Raw genomic sequence first — 18,563 nt, forward strand, 5'->3', positions numbered from 1 at the left:
TCAAGGAAATTCTACAGACAAGCATGCATGCACCGAAGCATGCATCAAGGGAGCTCTACAGAGGAGCATGCGTGCACCAAAGCATGCATCAAGGCCCTGCGTGCTGGTGGTTGCTTTAAGAACAATTAGTACTGAGCCTTTTGACAGAGAACCTGCTTCCAGATAGCACAGCCCTTTAGAAAAACAAAGGTGCTGTGTGTCATGGGGTACATGAAAGTTCAGGGTCTTCATAATTCCATTTATAGAAACATGCTGGACAGAGTGTGAGGTGTATGTCTCCAGCGCCTCCTTTACCGTAATTCCTGCTGGAGAATTTTCAAGGAAATCTTTACCTGCTAAATGCAGAATCTGTTTTCCCCACCGCTTTCTAAGAAACCTGTGGTTTTTGCCTCTTTCCCTCCACATCTGTCTCTCCAGCACAGTCTTAGATTTTCAGAGTCAGGTGAAGGTGACGGTCCCTGCCTACCCATTAGCTGGGAAGTGGGTATCGGTGGATCTCAGCAACACTTACTTTCACACACAGGACTGCTGGTGGCTGAAGTGGTTAGTTAGTCCTCCAGGGTAGACATGAACTCTTGCAAGCATCATGTGGTTGTGAGAGAACTGGGTTTTTAATGAAATAATAAAGCCCTTGCCTGTTAGCGTTTAGGCAGACTTTGTTTAGGGCACTAGGGGGAGCAATGAGCCCAGCCTGGTGATGCTCTCTAGTGACTTCACTCACCTCTCAGCTGCTTTCTGTGGCCTCCCTAACCTGACAAAGACAGCACTTTTATCAAATGATTGTATTTCGACTCCTTCCCTAAATCCCTATGAACAAAGAGGCACTGTTGACATTGCTCGTGACCTTTAACTCTTGGATGGATTTGCTGACTACTGCCTGCCTGCTCTCGGCCGTGCATCAGTTCCTGCTGCTGTGTGGTTCTGGTAGCCCAGGGTTTTCCTGAAGTTGTGGGGGTTATTGATTTTTCCTCAATCAAGACATGAAATTACCACAAGAAGAGAGAGAGGTCTTAAAGACAGTTCCAACAGTTTTGAAGTAAAGCAGACAAGCAATGGGAACCTTGAAGGATGTGGCCAAAGGGAATAGAGAACCAGGTTGACTCCACAGATAAAGGAACTTGCCACTGAGCCCTACAATCCAAGTTTAATCCCCAAAACCTACATGGTGCAAAGTTTTTAGAAGGCCCAGGCACACATGCATATACATACATACATGCTTGCTTTCTTTCTGCTATTAAAGTATCCAGAGTCTTCTGCCACAAGTTCTTCCCAAGCAGCCTTAGAACTCTCGTTAAACCCCAGAATCTGTAGCCGATGTTTAGAGACATGATTACAAATGAGTTCTCTGTGCTGTGTGAGAGAACATGGGATGAGGCTCATGATGATGACAATGTAAAATGAAGGAAATTAAAAGATGGCATGAAGAAGGGGCTTGTAATAGGAACCTGTCAGTCTCCTGAAAGTATGGCTGTTCGGACTTGGTTAAGAATCTTTTTTTTTCATTTTGTGAAAAAATGGCCATTACTCCTGTAACTGATCCCACGGACCATAAAGATGCCGTGGGTACCTGAGTTGTTAGCATAGGGTTCAGACCAGCTAACGAGAGGGTAACACTTGCTTGGGGATAGAGTCCCTCACTAAATCCCTCTCTGGCCTTACAATTGGGGTTTTAATGAGACCCTAGTACATAATTTATTTTGAGACTTATTTGTTTCCCTCTTCCTTTTAAGGGTCCGCACGGAAAGGCTGTGGTAAGTCCAGGTCTTCTCTCCCAGGCTTCCTCTGGCATGCGTGGTACCCTTGGCCTCCACTTACACTGGTCCTCTAGACATTCAACCACTGAACTCAGTGGCAAATAATTTCCCATCCCTTTCCCTCCGCATTCTCTAGTGTAAGTTTAAGTCTTTTTATCTGTCTGCCTCCCCCACCCAGACCATGTCTCTCCCAACCCTCAACTTTCAGTACTTTCTGAGACAGGGGCTTAAAATTAAGCCAAGGTCTTAAAATCTGGCCTAAAGATCTCCCACTTCAAATCATAACTGAAAAATGACTAAGGTGCTAACATTAAAATGATGTATGCCAAAGGACGGAGTTGTAAATGCACAGGAAAGCAAAGCATCCACCACCTAACCCAGTGGGCTCAGACAGCAGTGAGGATGGCCTCTGAGGCCGGGGCTTGGGAAGGAAGGAGAAGCCAAGCCACTGATGACTCTCCTTTGCCTTTCTCTCTTTCAGTTGGCAGCTCCTGGGAACTCAGTAAGTTTGCACAACCCCTGCCTCCCCTGCTGTGGTTAACAGCCTGGAGTCTCTGTTCCCAGATCCTCTTGAATTGCATATTGAGTCATTTTGCCTTCAGTGGTTCCCTCTTGTTTCAGTTTTGGGTCCTTCTCATCTGTTTTCCTTTTGGAGTAAAACAGTATCTTGTCTCTGACTCAGTTACTGTGGAAGAACAGCGGTGGCCAGCCCGCCAGCCTGTAATCCAGCAGTTCTCGGCATGTGGGTTGAGACCCCTTTGGCAAACCTCTGTCTCCAAGAAATGTTTACATTACAACTCCTAATAGTCACAGAGTGTAATTATAAAAATAATCTTATGGTTGGGGGTGGCCACATGAGGAACTGTATCAGAAGGTCAGCATTAGGAAGGTGAGACCCACTGACTATGTCTGTCAGAACTTGGGGTCTGCTGTCCACGCTCTGCTCTGGCGAACTGACCGTTTTCACTTCAAATGAAAAGTGCTCTGAGGTTTTGTTAAACTTGGGCAGAACTGACATCACCAGTCTGAAGATGTGAGTCTTAGTGAGAGAAAGTTCTCCTCTGTGGGCACAGCGGTGGCTGGACCTACTCTCTGAGTAGGGATGGAAAGAAAGCAGAGCTCAAGAGCTTCAAGGCTTGAAGTCCGTTCCCAGCCCCACCCTTAGCATTACCAGGATCCACTGATTTCATTGTCCCGTGCCTTGGTTTCTCCATCTGTAGAGCTGAGGTACAACGGTGTCCGGCTGGCCTGGCTGTCATGAAGACCAGGCTATTTAGTAGAATAGTCAGAAATGGCTTCTCAGTGAAGAGCACACGCGGCTCTCAAAGAGGGCCTGGTTCCCTGCACCCGAGTGCTAGCTCACCGCTGTCCATAAACACCAGGTTAAGGGGACCTGTCACTGTCCCCTGTCCTCCAAAGAGCACTTTCACCAAAGCCACACCCTTAACACAAAGTCAGTGTAAGAATGTGTGGAGAGTGGGTGTGGGGACCTGGTGACGGTGGTTACAGCTAGAACCATCATGACTCCTACATGATGAAATGTGCTTTTTGTCGACGGGGACAACACGTCTGAGTTTCCTTCTGTTTTAAGAGGTGATTGGGAATTGTGTTCTGACTCCTTCCCATTACCAGGTTCATTACTCTCCTACCACCACCCATTATTCACCCCACTGAGCAAGCGGTGGGTTCTTCCCCACTACGTTTACCTTTCTCTCACTGCTCTTCCAGTTCACTGAAAAGAGTCAAGAATTGTATCAATATCTACAATATCTGTCATCTAATACCTTAAGTCACATGAATGTCTGTGTGATTTCCACTATTGTATAGTTTGGAGCGAGATCTCCAATTTTCCTCAGTTTGTTGATTATAAGGCATAAAAGGAAGTCAGCCTTGTGGGGCAGGGGGAAGGAAATTCTGGATATCTGAGAAGGAAATTGTGGATATCTGAGAAGGAAATTCTGGATATCTGAGAAGGAAATTGTGGATATCTGAGAAGGAAATTCTGGATATCTGAGTCACACTCTCGGCTGTTCACTCAGTTCTGTTCCCAGATTACAAAGGCCAGATGATAAGACATGGAGGGAGTGTAACCTTCCAGGATGACGTCGAGGACTCCCTGAAGTGCTGTAAGGAGTGGAGAAGATGTCAGTGCGAACTCTGCTGTCCAAAGAGATACGAGTCCCACATGGCCCTCCAGAGACGAGAGCCCGTACAGTGTGAAGAGCCGCAGCAGCCGCCGCCTCCGAGAAGAGAAGACTCTCAAGTAAGGTCCAACCAAAGAAGTGAAAATGAACTTGAAGCCCAGACCGCATGTTATGAAGAGCCATTCCTTTTCAAAAGACTGGAGTCCCTGATAAGGAAGAACCAAGACGGGATAGTCATAAAGAAAAATGAAGATGGCTTACTGATAAAGAAGTTTGAGGACCCATCGGAACACAAAGAGAAAGGGGAAACATCCAAGAAGCCACAAGAACCCCAAGAAACCGATTCTGATTCAAGTTCACCACAAACTGCAGAGGCTTCTGCAGATCAACCACCAAACAAAGAAAATCCAGATGAAGAAGAGGTGAAGAAATCCAAGGAAGAAAAGAAGAAAAAGAAGAAAACGGACAAAGACGGTTGAGAAAGGTGAAGGAGGGCAGGGCAAAAATGGCCTCCAGTGTGATCTCCCCGTCAGGTACAAACTGTGTCTGCCCTCACCCTGGTACATCATGGTTATAAAATTCATTCCCTCTAGACATCTTCATTTTCTGCTGTTCTGAAGTTTGTCCTTCTTACACCCCCCTGCCACAATCTTCATCTTCCAAATTTTGCTTTATTAGTCAAAATATATAATCCAATTAAGAAAGATGGTGTTTTCTGAAATAAAATCTTTATTAAGTATCTAATGCATCCCTCGGACAGTTCTCTATCTCTGGCTGAACCAGCAGACTGTGACCTTGCTGGTTGAAAACGCTGCATTACCCTCACTGGATAAACCAAAGTCTCTGCAGCCAAGTTGTTTATGATAAGAATGGTGGCAGCTTAAGCATAGTCACTTTTAAATGTGTCCAAAAGGAGTTTGCATTGACAGTCTTAAAAGTCACAAAGGGGTCAGAAATCTTGAGAAAGAATAAAACATCTGTCCCCCTACATAGTGGCGGAGAACAAGGACTCCTTAAAGCTGCCATCATTGGGTTACACATAGTTACGTGACAGAGCAGAAGAAAGCAAGGGGGCACCAGGCATGAGGCATGTGTCACATGCTAGCGTGCAGCTGAGACTGACTCACTGGGCCATCTGGAGTCAGGTTCTAAAATACAGTGTCGGGGAAAGGAGTCTGTAAAAACAAACCTGAGTTTACACTTTTCATACAACTAAAAAGCTTCAAGGTATCTGAAGTAAGAGGAAGGGAGGGAGGGAGGGAGGGAGGGAGGGAGGGAGGGAGGGAGAGAGGGATAAAAAGGAGAAAGGAGGGAGAGGAGGCAGGAGAGGGAGGAGGGAGAGGAAGAGGGGACCAGAGTTCAATTCCCAGCACTTGTATTTGCTGTCTGGCTCACAAATGCCTGGAATCCTGTTCTGTGGCATTTCATGCCCTGCCCTGGCATCCTGAGGCCATACATCCAAGTATACCCCCCAACCCACACACATAATTAGAACAACAGCAAACCATTGTGGATGTAGCCAGGAGACATGGCTTTGGAAGAGGTTGAAAGGTGTGAGGAGTATGTGGAGAAATACGCGTGCCACAGCTGCCAGAGCAGACACAGGACAGTGGGTCTCTGGCTGGCTTTATGGGGTTGTCATCCTCTCCAACAACCTCCACCTCAGCTTCCCCCATATCCTGGTTCCCCTGGACATACTTCCTGTCCTGTATTAGAGCTCTCTAGAATAACAGAACTTAATGAACATTGCATATATAATCTCCCCACACTATATCCCCATGATATATATTTTTATTATATTTATTAGAATAACTAATGGGCTATGGTTCAGCTAATCCAACAATGGCTGAATGGCCATCTACCAAGAGAAAGTCCAAGAACTCGGTCCATGAGGCTGAGTGTCTCAGTCTTCACTATGCGCCAGGACTCTGAATGGGTGTGTCTAACACCAGTAAGGGGTGAGATGGACTTGCCAGCAAGAGTGAGAGCAAGCAGACAAACAGCGAGCTTCCTTCTCCCACGGCATCTGCTTGGGCTGCCAGCAGAAGTGTGGCCCGAATTAAAGGTGTCTCTTCCAAACCCGAAAGATGCTAATTAAAAGTGGGTCTTACCACCTAGAGATTTAGTTGAGAAAAGGGTCCTCAGGTGCACCCAGACACTTGGCTTTTAGTTAATTTCATATGTAGTCAAGCTAATGGTCAAGGATAGACATCACAGTCCACAAAACATGAGAAGTACTCAGGCTGCTGAGATTGACAGCTAGGAACTGTCCCTGTCCCTTCCATTGCTGACCACTGCACCTGCATTCTCCCCGTGCAATCAACCCTTTCCCTCTTCTCACACACAACCTCAGTCTAACCCACCCCACTCCTCCTCTCTCCCTGCAAAGCCCCCCAAAGTGCTTCCCTCTCTCTGGCCCTCACTCCCTCATGCCTTTCCTCCCCTCCATCTCGATCTCTATTCTTCCTTCCCTCCATAGAGCCCTCCCCCACAGCTACCCACAATGCAGCAGGGAGGCAAGGAAACCTTGGTCAGCCTGAGATCTGAATTAGGAGACAGTGGGGTCCACATGCTGTGATACTGCGGTCCAGATGTTGTCCTGACCTTGCTCTGTACAACAGTGAGACCAATGTTCCCACAACACTGTCTTTTACTTTAAAAATGGTCACTAGAATTACAAAACAAAATAATTCTTTTGTAACAGCCCATTGATTTTCTCTATGCTGGGACAAATACACCTTCATATCCACTTATGTTAGCACAACTCAGTTCTGTCTTGTTGGACCCCAGCAGCCATTCAGACTATACAAATAAGAGAACACAGCTATGTCCCTATAAAACTTTATTAACAGATACTAAAAATGACTTTTCACTCATTTTTATGCACCACAAAGTACTATTTGATATTTTACATGAAATATGAACATTTAATATAAATTTACATTAAATATAAATATTCACAGGACACACACAAAGAGTTTAATATAATTTGAGTTCTACCTTGATTTTTTAATTCTCAGTAGGAGAAACAAGTATTAATAGATTCTGGATATGTTAAAATAGAAATGATTTAAGTTGATACAGCTGTCTGCTTTGGTTGATCTTGTTTTGTTTTACATACTGAGGGGCCTGGAACAGCAGGAAGCTGAGAGGACAGGCTGGGAGTCATGCCCTGTTTTGAAGCTTCAAAGCCCACCACAGTGACACACTTCATCAAGGACATGTGACCCAAGCCTACCAAAACACTACTGGACACCAACTATCCAAACACATGTGCCTAGGGGGGACATTTTCATTCAAGCCAACACACTTATCTACAAAGAGAGTTCCAAGCCAGCCTGGGTTATGTAAGATCTTCTCTTTCAAAGACAGACAGACAGACAGACATAACTACTAGATAATAGGTAAATAACAGACAAGTACACATTAAAAAGTTAAAGTGCATGAGGCCAACCTTTAGAAAATATGAGTTAATTTTTGTAGTTATATATGTAATTCTGTAAGAGAGAGACTCAAATATAGAAATCAAAGATATATTAACAATAAGCCTGGTTCATGAAGATGGACGGACGGACAGGTCACTGTCCACTGAGAAGGTCCACAACCAGGAACTATCTAAGACCCAGCAATGTCATCCCCCAGGAACAAATGTGGAAGTCGGGAAGTCGTGTGTCAGGCATCTGCTCCCCCGTAGTCACCACACTGATCACAAGAGCCAAGACACAGCACAGACCCTAGGTGACCACGGCCAGATGAACAATCAAAACAATGTCCGCTCAGCACTTGATCCAAATGGCACAAAACCCCAACAAAATGCCATTTAATACCAACAGGAAATGGTCTTCCCAGAGCTCGAACAGCAGCTGACATAAAGCCTAAGTCACTGCCGCCACAGCCTCAGCCTCAGATGGAAGAGCAGTGGTCAAGACTCCAGGCCCTTCCAGGGCTCATGGGGGCTTTGGCCTATGGCTTATAAACTCCACACAGAGTCACACTGACAGCGTAGGCAGTGATTCACACTATGAGTGCCCCTGGCATGCTGGAGGGATAAAGATTCTTCCCCTTCTTTACCCTCTTCTTGTTCCTCCCCTTCCTCTCCCTCGTCTCCCTCCTCCCCCTCAGACACACATGCCTTGGACCTGACATCCATTAACACATTCCCAGACTTAAGCCTGAAGTATGGAAGAAGAGTCCCAGAGAGAGAAGCCTTACAGAAGGAGAAAATGTGGGACATGTCACTCATGTTATAGAAGGAGATGTCACCTTTAGTGTAGTCCACAAACACCCCCACACTCTGTGGAGCTTTCCTGATGGGTAATGGAGTCCTCCCATTGTTAATATAGGCCCAGTATCCACCACTAGACCGCCCCACAGTCCAAAACCCCTTCTCTGGACTCTCATAATAAAAGTCTTTTCTGTCCACACCTGCCCTACAGACTCCCAGAATCCATTTGCTGTTGTCATCGTTCCTTAGTGTCACCTCCCAGTAATATCTTCCAGAAGAGATGCCTCTGATGCCTAAAACACAGAAGAGGTCATCCAAGCACATAGCGGTGTCCTTCCGGGTCACACTCATCCTGTCCTGGGAGATGGCAAGGTTGGAGTGGGCAGAGTCTGGATCCAGAGTGAAGGTCCCTGTAGAGAGAGTCACCAGTCATGGGAGGTCCCCACCTAAGTCTCAACATGTCTTAGCTGCTTCTAGGGGGTTAAGTCCCTCACGTAACAGCCTTGTAGCTCAAACCCAGGTCTTGCAAGCAGAGGGAGGGAATAAAAGCTAAATTAGGTGTGACAAAAAAAATCAAGGCAGCTTGTAACTGTCCAGCTTAGTAACTGTCACCTCTGCCACCCACACCACTGCAGCCATCAACACCTGAGTCACCAGAGAAAAGAGGAGAGACCAGAGTCATATGAAGCACAGGAGGGGTGTCCCAAAGGAACACAGAGTCACTCACAGGTCTGGAAGTGTGCCTTGCGCCAATCTACAAGAGAAATACAGATCGTGAGGGGTTTCAGAGACGACCCATCTGGTCAGCAATTGTCCTCAGAAACGCAGACTTTCTGCGGTTCTGAAGTGGGAGTTGTGGGCACAATATGCTTGTCACACAAACACACATACACATAGGGACAGAGATATACACATAAAAACACACATATACACACATACATAGAGAAAGAAGGATGTGATACACCTAAAAACATACATGTACATACACATAAATACACACATAAACAGAGACATACAAACCATCCACATACATACACACAGAGGGAGAAAGATACACACATAAACATACACACATACACACATTCACTTCTGCTATAGACCTCCAATAAAGACTTGAAGAGTGTGGCTTAGCATCCATCCCTAATAAAGGCAGAGAAGCGTCCTCTCACTGAGCCTTGTCAGGTCCCAGATACAAGTAATCTGGAAGAGACACATCCTTGAACCAGAACTTTTCCAAGAATGGGAGGGAGGAACGCTGATGAAGCAGAAGCCTGTGAGTTTGAGAGTAACTGTGCTCCATGAGGAGTTAGGACTGAGCCTCACGGTGAGTTTGAGAGTAACTGTGCTCCGTGGGGAGTTAGGACTGAGCCTCACGGTGAGTTTGAGAGTAACTGTGCTCCGTGGGGAGTTAGGACTGAGCCTCACGGTGAGACCCTGTCTGAGAAAACTGCATGGATGGTGCTCTACAGGCCCAGTGTTTGATCTCACAGAACAACAAGCACATGAAGGGGGCTAAGGGCACGTGATGCCCTTGCAGAAGACCTGGGTTCAGTTCCCAGCACTCTCATGGACGCTCCCGAGCATCTGTAACTGCAATTCTGAGAGACAGTAACACTCACTTGGACTCTAGTCATACACATGACACAGACACACATTCAAGAAAACACTCATTCACAGGATAAACAGACAGACAGACAGGAGAGATAATGAGTAATTCTACCTAGCATGTGGGTTCCCCTAAAACAACCATCACAAGAGGGTGAGTGTGATTTCAGGTTGATCACATATGCCCCAGCAAGACCTTAAACATCCTGGAAGCACTGGGTGCCAGAATCACAACACATGGTCTAAACACCCAGTCCCTGAGTGCCCAGGGTCTCTGAAGAACTTATCAATGGGGATCAAAATGCCAAGCACAGGCATGGAGACAGAGGGTGTGTGTGTGTGTGTGTGTGTGTGTGTGTGTGTGTGTGTGTGTGTGTGTGTGTGTGTGTGTGTGTGACAGAGAGACATAGACAAAGAGATAGTGAGACAGAGAGATATAAAACCAGTGAAACAGAGACAGAGAGACAGAGAGAAAAGAGAGAGGTGGGGGAAGGAGAGAAGGTGAGAGAAAGAGTGTGGAAGGGAAGGAGGAGAAGGGAAAGATATATGGTGTGAGACAGAGGGTGGGAAGAAAGCAGGAGAAGGAAGGGAGAGGTGCATGGAGAAAGAGTAAGGAGGACACAGAACCAAAGACTCTCTCAGGGAGACCTGGTCCCCAAACCTCCAAGGCTGGCTTCTGGAGTCTTCTGATTCACAAGGACATCACAGCCCTCCTCCGCAGCCTCTGCTAGCAGATGAACTCCCCACTAACCCTGCACCTACAAGATGTCCACTGTACAGATGGCTGCAGGCTGGGTCACGCTGACACTGACAATGAGTTGCCCTTCCAGGCACCCAAAGTGTGTCCTGTGAGTCTAAAGAGGAATCCCTGAATTCTGCTGTGGAGGCTGCCTCAGTGACAGGGACAGCAGGGGTGGGACCTGAGAGAGAAGAGGCTGAAGAAAGGGAGGTAAGAGGAAAGACAAAAGTCCCAGTGCACACTCCTGCTGGGAAGAGGATCAGATGAATGTTCAACGAGGACGGCATGCCAACAACAAACCAAAGGGAAGGCTCCACTCAGTACAGCTTGAGGAAACAGAGGGGTTCAATTAGAGGTCCTGATAGAAACACCAGCTACGGATGAGCAACTACAGTCCTTAACAGAAAACACACACACACACACACACACACACACACACACACACACACACACACCTCTAACCAATAGCCATTAAATCATTAAATGTGGACACGCTGACTAGGGAAGGACATGAACAAAGGCCTTCCCCCTGCCACCGTTAACAGTCATAATTCATGGAGAGGACGACTGAAAAGACTTGGCATGTAATGGTGCTTGAAGCATGACTTCTGAAGGCTGTCCTCTAATCTCTACATGCATGCCAACATACACACAAAGATACATAGGGAGAGACAGACAGACCAACAGACACAGACAGAGACAGACAAAGAAGGAATCTTGGGAAGAGGGAAGGCTTTGTGGTTCCTCTCTCTTAATGGGTCGTGTCCTATGCAGGTCTCCTTTGGGTAGTCACAGCTTCTGACAGCTCAAGAGGATGACAACTACTTCCTGCTGGCTTTTATATCAACTTGACACAAGGTAGGTTCATCTGGGAACAAGGAACCTCATAGGGAAAATACTTGCATAGCACTGGACGGTGAGCAAGTCTGTGGGACATTTTCTTGACTGCTGATGGATGTGGGAGAACCCAGCCCATGTGGGCACTGTGTCCCTTGGCAGGTGGTTGTCGGATATAAGAGGAAAGGATCTGAGCAAGCCACAGGAAGCAATCCACTAAGCAGCACTCCTCCATGGCCTCTGCCTCAGCTCCTGCCTCCAGGTTCCTGCCTGTTTGAGTTCCTCCCTTGACTTCCTGAGAAGATGGACTGGAAGTGTGAGTCAACTAAAGGCTTTCCTCCTTGAGGGAATGCTTTGGTCTTGGAGTTTCAGCACAGCAGGAGAAACTCTAACTGAGACCTGTGCTCTGCCCAGAGGGAGCATTCTGTAGGGGTCACATACCTGCATACAGCTGGGCCTTCCTCCAGGCTGTAAATGAACACACACTGGTGAGAACCCAATCAGGACAGCCCCATTCAAAGAGTCCGCTAACCTTCCTCCATCCATTCTAAAGGTGAGGTTATGCCCAGGAGAAGAGTGGAGCCTGAAGTCTGCAAGATGCAGAGACAGCAGAGAATTGTGGGAAGTTCCCTGGGCCACAGATGAGAAAGATGGCATTGTGGGTAAGTTCCCCCACTGCCCCTGTTTTGTGGCAGACAGATATAGCTGTCCAATAGCTGCATCTACTTCTAAAACAAAACAGAAAAAATTAGTTAACAATCAAAAATGGGATATCTTAGAGAACAATACAGTTATTCCACAATTGTCAGAACACATTTGACATCAGCAATTTTGGACATGAAGTGAATTCTTGGCTGTAGTGCCCACAGTTCCTCAGGTAAAATATCTCTAAAGCCAAGCATCACGGGCCAGCTGCTTCCAGCTGATCATCCGCTTCCCACTGAGGCCAGCAACCCCAAACTCTGCCCATCACCTGATCAAAACTGTCAGGAGTTAAGGGAACAGACCCCTTAGGATGTCATTTTAACAAAGGTTAGAGTCATCTGAGAGGAGGGACCCGCAACTGAGAAAATATCTATAGAAAATGACTGTAGGCACAGCCGTGGAACACTTTCTTGATTAATAATTCATGTGGAAGGGGCTGCCCACTGTGGGCGGTGCCAGCCCTAGGCAGGTGGTCCTGGAGTGAATCAAGTGGTTTGACCAAGCCATTGGAAAGACACAAGTAAGCAGCCTCCCTCTGTGGTCTCTGCTTCCGTTCCTGCTCCAGATCCCTGCTGTGAGTTCCTGCCCTGACTTTCTTCACCTATATACAGTGGTGTAAAACTGTGAAAGAAGAGTAAACCCTCTCCTCCCCAAGAAGCATGTGGTTGTGGTGTTTAGCACAGCAGTAGAAACCTAACCAAGACAACTTTCTCTAATGAAATGTTACTACCTTCTGCTTCCAGGTACAGACCAGACTCCAGAGCTGCTGCCACCCAAAGAGTCAGCAATAAATGTATCAGGAATTAGTTACATTGACAGAGACACATCCATGAGTCCTGCATTCTCCAGCACTGGGTAGAGATCCGAAGGAGCACACACACCAGGCATCTACCTCCCAAAACCTTCCACTTCTGTCTCCAGAAGGGGTGCCCACTATGCTAGAATCAAGGAGAGAGCACACGTGGAAACATGGGACATTAGGACAGTCACTCACCTGCCATGTAGGCTGCTCTCCGTCGATCTGAAAAGCAACACACAGAAGTCAAGAGAGCTACCGGGTTCCTCAGGAGACCAGAGGGCTCAGCAGGAAAAGCAGGACTCACCAAGCTCCTCCCTGAGTATAGCTGAAAAACAGTGAGGAGAGGGAGTCTGTACACTTGGGGGGAAGAAAGGAAACACAGTTTGGGTTCCTAATACTCTGAACTACAGACCACCTGAGCCAAAGGACTCCAGCTATATCCCTGGGGATTTTGGGCCACCTATTCTGATCCCAAAACACTGGTCCCTCCTTGGGGCTCTGAACCTGTCCTTTGATGCTATGGTAACTTACGAGTAATCCTCAGAGCCTCCTCCTTTTTCTTCTGTAACTCAGCCTTCTCATGCTGAACATTCCTACATTCCTGCTGCAGCTTCAGACTTGCAGAACATTCTCTTCTGAGAAGATAGATTGACCCTGCGACTAGAAGTCCCATCATGGTCAGGATCACAAAAAATACTGTCTTCCAGAAAGAGGCCTGAGGGAAGAAGGGCTCTGTGGCCCAGGCAGAGAACAAGTTTTGTGCAAACCTGAGGACAGACAGTCCAGCACACTCCGGGACGACCATACACTTCCCAGACTCTGTAGGAACAAGGAATAGCTCTCACCTGGGATGAACATGGCCATGGCTTTCTCCTGATCCAAGATGGGATTGAAGGCGGAGCAGGTCACATTCCCCACAGAGCTGTCTCTCACCACCAGCGAGGTCTCTGTGCTGAACAGTCCTTCAGCATCTTCATGGTGGGTCTTTGAGGATGCTGGAAGTTTCTCACCTCTGGAATCTCTCCAGTGCACCTGAGGCTGCGGGTACCACCCTGAAGCCATGCATACAACACACACACCACCATCTTCTGGACCTTTGATGTACACTTCAGGGACAGGGCCCATCGCTGCAGGAAGACAGATGTGAACATGCAAGAAGCCACTTGGGGCTCAGGGAACCCAGGAGCAACTATAGCCCTCATGGGAACCTTTCACAGGGCATATGGAACTTGAAGAAGAAAGGCAATCCTGGATTAGGACTAGGTTGATCCCCTGTTGTCTGACAGAGGGAAGATAGGAGAGTCCACTTCGGGGAACAGAACAAAGATGTCGGAGGCAGGTCTGATGCTAAGGTTCTGTTCCTCAGTTGGTTCTTGATCTATCAGATTTTTTTTTTTTTTTTAGAAAGCCATGAGCCAATTCCTGGGTAGAAGGTAGAGGTGAGACTTCTGGGTCTCTGGAAATAGAAGAGAAACACAAGAAAAGAGGAGAAGAGGAGGGCGTTCACATAATTTGGAGAGAGGAGACACTGGCAACCATGTGAGATCTCAAAATCGAGTAGCTACACAGGCCACTCTTACAGGCAGGTGATCAGGGAAGTTTAGCAGCTAAAGAATAGGGGAGGTAGGAGAGACAGAGATTTTTAAAAATTGGTAAGGGCACACTTTTCCTGGCAGAAGATAGTAGTGCCCAGTAATTGTGCCAGAAGGCAAGATGTACAGAAACAAACTGTGTGTATGTGTGTGTGCTGTCAGAGAATTCAAGGGAAACTGGGTGGGGGTGATAGCATGTTCTACATCCTGGATCAAAGTCAGGTAGAGTGGAAAATCTACACACTACACACAGGACTCTCTTTTAACAACCAAAAGATTCTGAGGAAACTGAAAGGTGTTGAACACAGGAGTCATGAGTTGAAATCCAGCACTCCATCTGTCCGCTACCCACACGCCTGTGACCCTCATGGCAGGCCCACACCCAGCTCTCCTCTGCAGGGCAAACAGGCCCTGAGCTTCCTTCCTTCCTCTCCTCAATCACTTGTCTCATTGGCCATCACTTGACGCTGACAACTCCCTGACCCACTCTGACCTTCCTGCCTACAGGAAATGTATGTGTATAACATGCACATCCCAACAGCTGCTATTCCATAACAGACAGGATCCCAAGCCACACAACTAGACACAGACATTTAAGGAGATCCGCGTATAGGATCTGGGTTGAACTTATCTATGGAGGAATGCACAACCTATTTCTCATCTCAAAATGGGTGACGAAAACTCACTGGCGATAAGGAGACCAGAGCACCCGTGTGAGCCAAGCACTGCACAGCAAGCTCAAGGGCAGTCTGGCAAACATGGGGATTCTCTCAAAACATAAAAGAAAGTAAGTGGGGTGAGCCCTCAGGTTCCTCCCACACACAGAGGTCACCCAAGGTTTTTAGAACTGGAAGAAGTTAACCAACCTGCCACCTTCAGTTCCAAGATGGCTTCTTCATAGACCACTCCCTGTCTGAAGTGGCAGATGTATATCCCACTATCAGACGGCTGAACCTTTTGGATCCTCACAGCAGCCTTGCCTTGATGGAACTGGTCCTTCACCAGCGAGGTCCGCAGGGAATACTCAGGCATCTGCTCTTCCTTCTGCTCCTCTTGGTCCCGATAGACAAGTACTGCCTCTGAGAATCTGGCGCGGAACCACCTCAACTCATCCATGTTCTCCACACTCACGGCTGGAAACATGGAGCAGGGAAGTATGGCTTCCCTGCCCAGCTGGGCCACAATGGGTTCTGACGGACCAAAGACTAGAAACTCCTCTGTGGACACAAAGCAGTGAGAGGCTGGGGAGGCACGGGCATTGACGAGAACACAGTCTGAGGGGGACATCACACCAGCAGAAACCAAGAGATAGATGGGGTTACTCTCCACATTTGGCATTAGGCATCCATGACTAACTAATGCACTAATGTTCAAGTTATCTTTGGACATAAAACTGCACCCCATAAATGATTTGAAAAACCCTCTTCTGCCTGTGTCCTTGTCCCCAGACCCTTCCATGAAGGAATCCATTCTGTATACTTTCTCCAGCTTGCATGTACCAGGTCACCAGATGCATTTCAGGTAACTGAATCTTCGCTGAGAGCTCTAACCTCAGTATGTTGGGGTGTCTTCAAGATCATAAATTCATAAAGATCACTACAGATGCTCACGCAATTATATGGCCGCACCGTGGTAGACACGAGTCTAATTGGCTGGTCTCACACAGGACCCAGGAAAGTTTCAACACCCAATCCTAAATTCCGTTATTGGCCAATTTCTTCATCTAATGAGTAAAGTGAATATTAAAACACAGAGCCAAGGTTGAAGATGGCTGAACAGCTAAGACAGAGGAGATTTCTCCGGAGGATGCAGGTTCAATTCCCAGCACTCACAGGATGGTTTGTAACTATCTGTAACACTCTTCTGGATTCTGTGGGTGTCAGGCATATGTGTGTGACATGGGACATTGGCCACACGAGTGAAATAAAGGACACAGAGACAAAGGTTATTTCCTGAAACAGCAGCCTGATCCCAGGAGCCCAATCCCTTCACGATAAAGAAGAAAGATTGGGCTCCTTACTCAGCACGCCCTTGGCCCTGTACAACTCAAGGACTTTGTCACAGGCACCATGGCCACAAGAGCTCCTTGTCACTCTGCACTGTTCCATTGATGTCCAGCACACTGGGGCCACTGGACAGTCCAGGACACCTGTGTGCTGTCTCCCACCCCCACCTCTGTGACCCTTACATGGAGTCAAAGCCTGTCCCTGCTCTGCTCTAGGGTCAGTCCCAACTCCACATTCCCACCAGGGATCACCAGGGCCTCAGGGCTGCTCCCAACTCAGTCCTCCTCACCCCTGTTCTCTCTCCCTGGGTCATTCTGCCGCCAACCCTGGCCTCTGCAGCTCCTCACACCCCAGGCACACTGCCAGCTCCAAGGCTATCCCATCTCACTGCCAGCTCCAAGGCTATCCCATCTCACTGCCAGCTCCAAGGCTATCCCATCTCACTGACAGCTCCAAGGCTATCCCATCTCACTGACAACTCCAAGGCTATCCCATCTCACTGACAGCTCCAAGGCTATCCCATCTCACTGACAGCTCCAAGGCTACCCCATCTCACTGACAGCTCCAAGGCTACCCCATCTCACTGACAGCCCCAAGACTATTCCATATCACTGACAGCTCCAAGGCTATCCCATCTCACTTACAGCCCCAAGGCTATCCCATCTCACTGACAGCTCCAAGGCTATCCCATCTCACTGACAGCTCCAAGGCTATCCCATCTCACTGACAGCTCCAAGGCTATCCCATCTCACTGCCAGCTCCAAGGCTATCTCATCTCACTGACAGCTCCAAGGCTGCCCCATCTCACTGACAGCTCCAAGGCTATCCCATCTCACTGACAGCTCCAAGGCTATCCCATCTCACTGACAGCCCAAGGCTACCTATACTTTCCAGGTTAGGCCTGACTGTGGAGCTCAGGCTGGCCAGGGACTCACAATATTCCAGTGTCAGCCTCTCAAACACTGATGCACGCATGCTCACCTAGATTTTATTACTAACTCACTGGAAATGGAGAAGTGGAACAGTCCTGGATGCCAGGTTGAGGTGAGTCCCCTGTGTATCTGGCATGCAGAGCACCAGGCAGATCCTACCACTGAAGGGAGACACAGGAAGAGAGACCAGGACAGACTCACTTGTGGTCACACAGCTAAGCAGCTGTGCGAGGACAAACAGGCAAGAGAAATGAAACAGCAGACAGGGCTTGCAGATATTCTCCATGTCCACAGAGCTGAAGAAAAACAAAAAAGAAAACAAACAGGCAGGTAAACACCATGGGACAGGTCACTGGAGGCAAGATCCACCCACATGGTAGACCCCACATCAGAGACAGCATTGCTCAAGTCAGAGATCAGCCCACAGAACCTAAACACATGGAGCTCATGGGGTGAGGGCTCCCCACAACCCAGCACTGACAAACAGCATGGCCTTGGCTCCTCTCACTCCTGAAGAAGACTGGGTGGCTGGGGACATCGAGTCATCTGAGAGTAATCCATCCTTTCCTTCCCACCTCAGCCCCAGCTCTGGGGCAGCGAGGATCTACCCAGAGTTATAGGTCTTTCCTTTCTCACAGCCTTGAGGAGAGCCCAGTAGAGACACCAAGACTCCAATTTCCCCTTATCTACACACTGCCTTTGACCACAAGACATAGAGCCTATGCCCAGGCCCTCTCTCGGGCCCTGTCTTCTATGGCTCCACAATTGTGACCAGCCACTTACGGGCACCTTCAGAGACACACAGGTGGCCAAGAAGGCTGAGATGCCCATCACAAATGCCTTGTCCTAGCATTTGGTTGTGGAGATTGTTCACACTTATGCTCCAACCCAGGCCTTACCATGATTCCTGACAAGACTTTACACTTGGCAGGTGACACACACATATGTCCCACAGCACAGGTTTGTCCTCATAGTCCCTGTTGATAAAGACCAAGCTGGGTGTGCACAGGGTTGAAAAGAACAGGAGAAAATACTTTTCTTCCCAAACCTCCTGCTTTTTGGAAAGACAGGGGGTGAGGAGCCTAAGGATAAACTCAGATGACTTCTGAGCTGTCTCCAGGCTCAGCCACCAGGGATCTGACCTGCTGGGACTCACTCAACACAATATCTCTGCTCCTTCTGCAGACCCCAGCTCTCCTCACTGCCCACCTACCTGCTTCTCTCT

General features: G+C 47.9%; 2 protein-coding genes across 2 annotated transcripts in view; one reads left to right on the plus strand and one right to left on the minus strand.

Annotated features, from left to right (window-relative positions):
• The window catches only part of LOC308436750 (butyrophilin-like protein 1), a gene marked incomplete at both ends in the record, with an annotated part of 67,344 nt that extends 62,967 nt beyond the window's left edge, over window positions 1-4,377 (plus strand). The window contains one exon of the mRNA XM_080937725.1: window positions 3,806-4,377. Coding sequence (XP_080793851.1) covers window positions 3,806-4,377 — 572 coding nt within the window. The remainder of the gene's footprint in view (window positions 1-3,805) is intronic.
• Window positions 4,378-7,868: 3,491 nt separating this feature from the next.
• On the minus strand, window positions 7,869-17,624 carry LOC308436751 (butyrophilin subfamily 1 member A1-like; the record flags this gene model as incomplete). Its single annotated transcript, XM_080937726.1, has 8 exons — window positions 7,869-8,533; window positions 8,851-8,877; window positions 11,746-11,772; window positions 13,004-13,030; window positions 13,340-13,540; window positions 13,654-13,935; window positions 15,267-15,617; window positions 17,540-17,624. The coding sequence occupies 8 exons, from the start codon at window positions 17,622-17,624 to the stop codon at window positions 7,869-7,871; spliced, it is 1,665 nt and encodes a 554-aa protein (XP_080793852.1).
• Between the last annotated feature and the right edge of the window lie 939 nt (window positions 17,625-18,563).

This window comes from Micromys minutus, assembly GCF_963924665.1.
Source record: "Micromys minutus genome assembly, chromosome: 25".
NCBI classification, from domain to species: domain Eukaryota; kingdom Metazoa; phylum Chordata; class Mammalia; order Rodentia; family Muridae; genus Micromys; species Micromys minutus.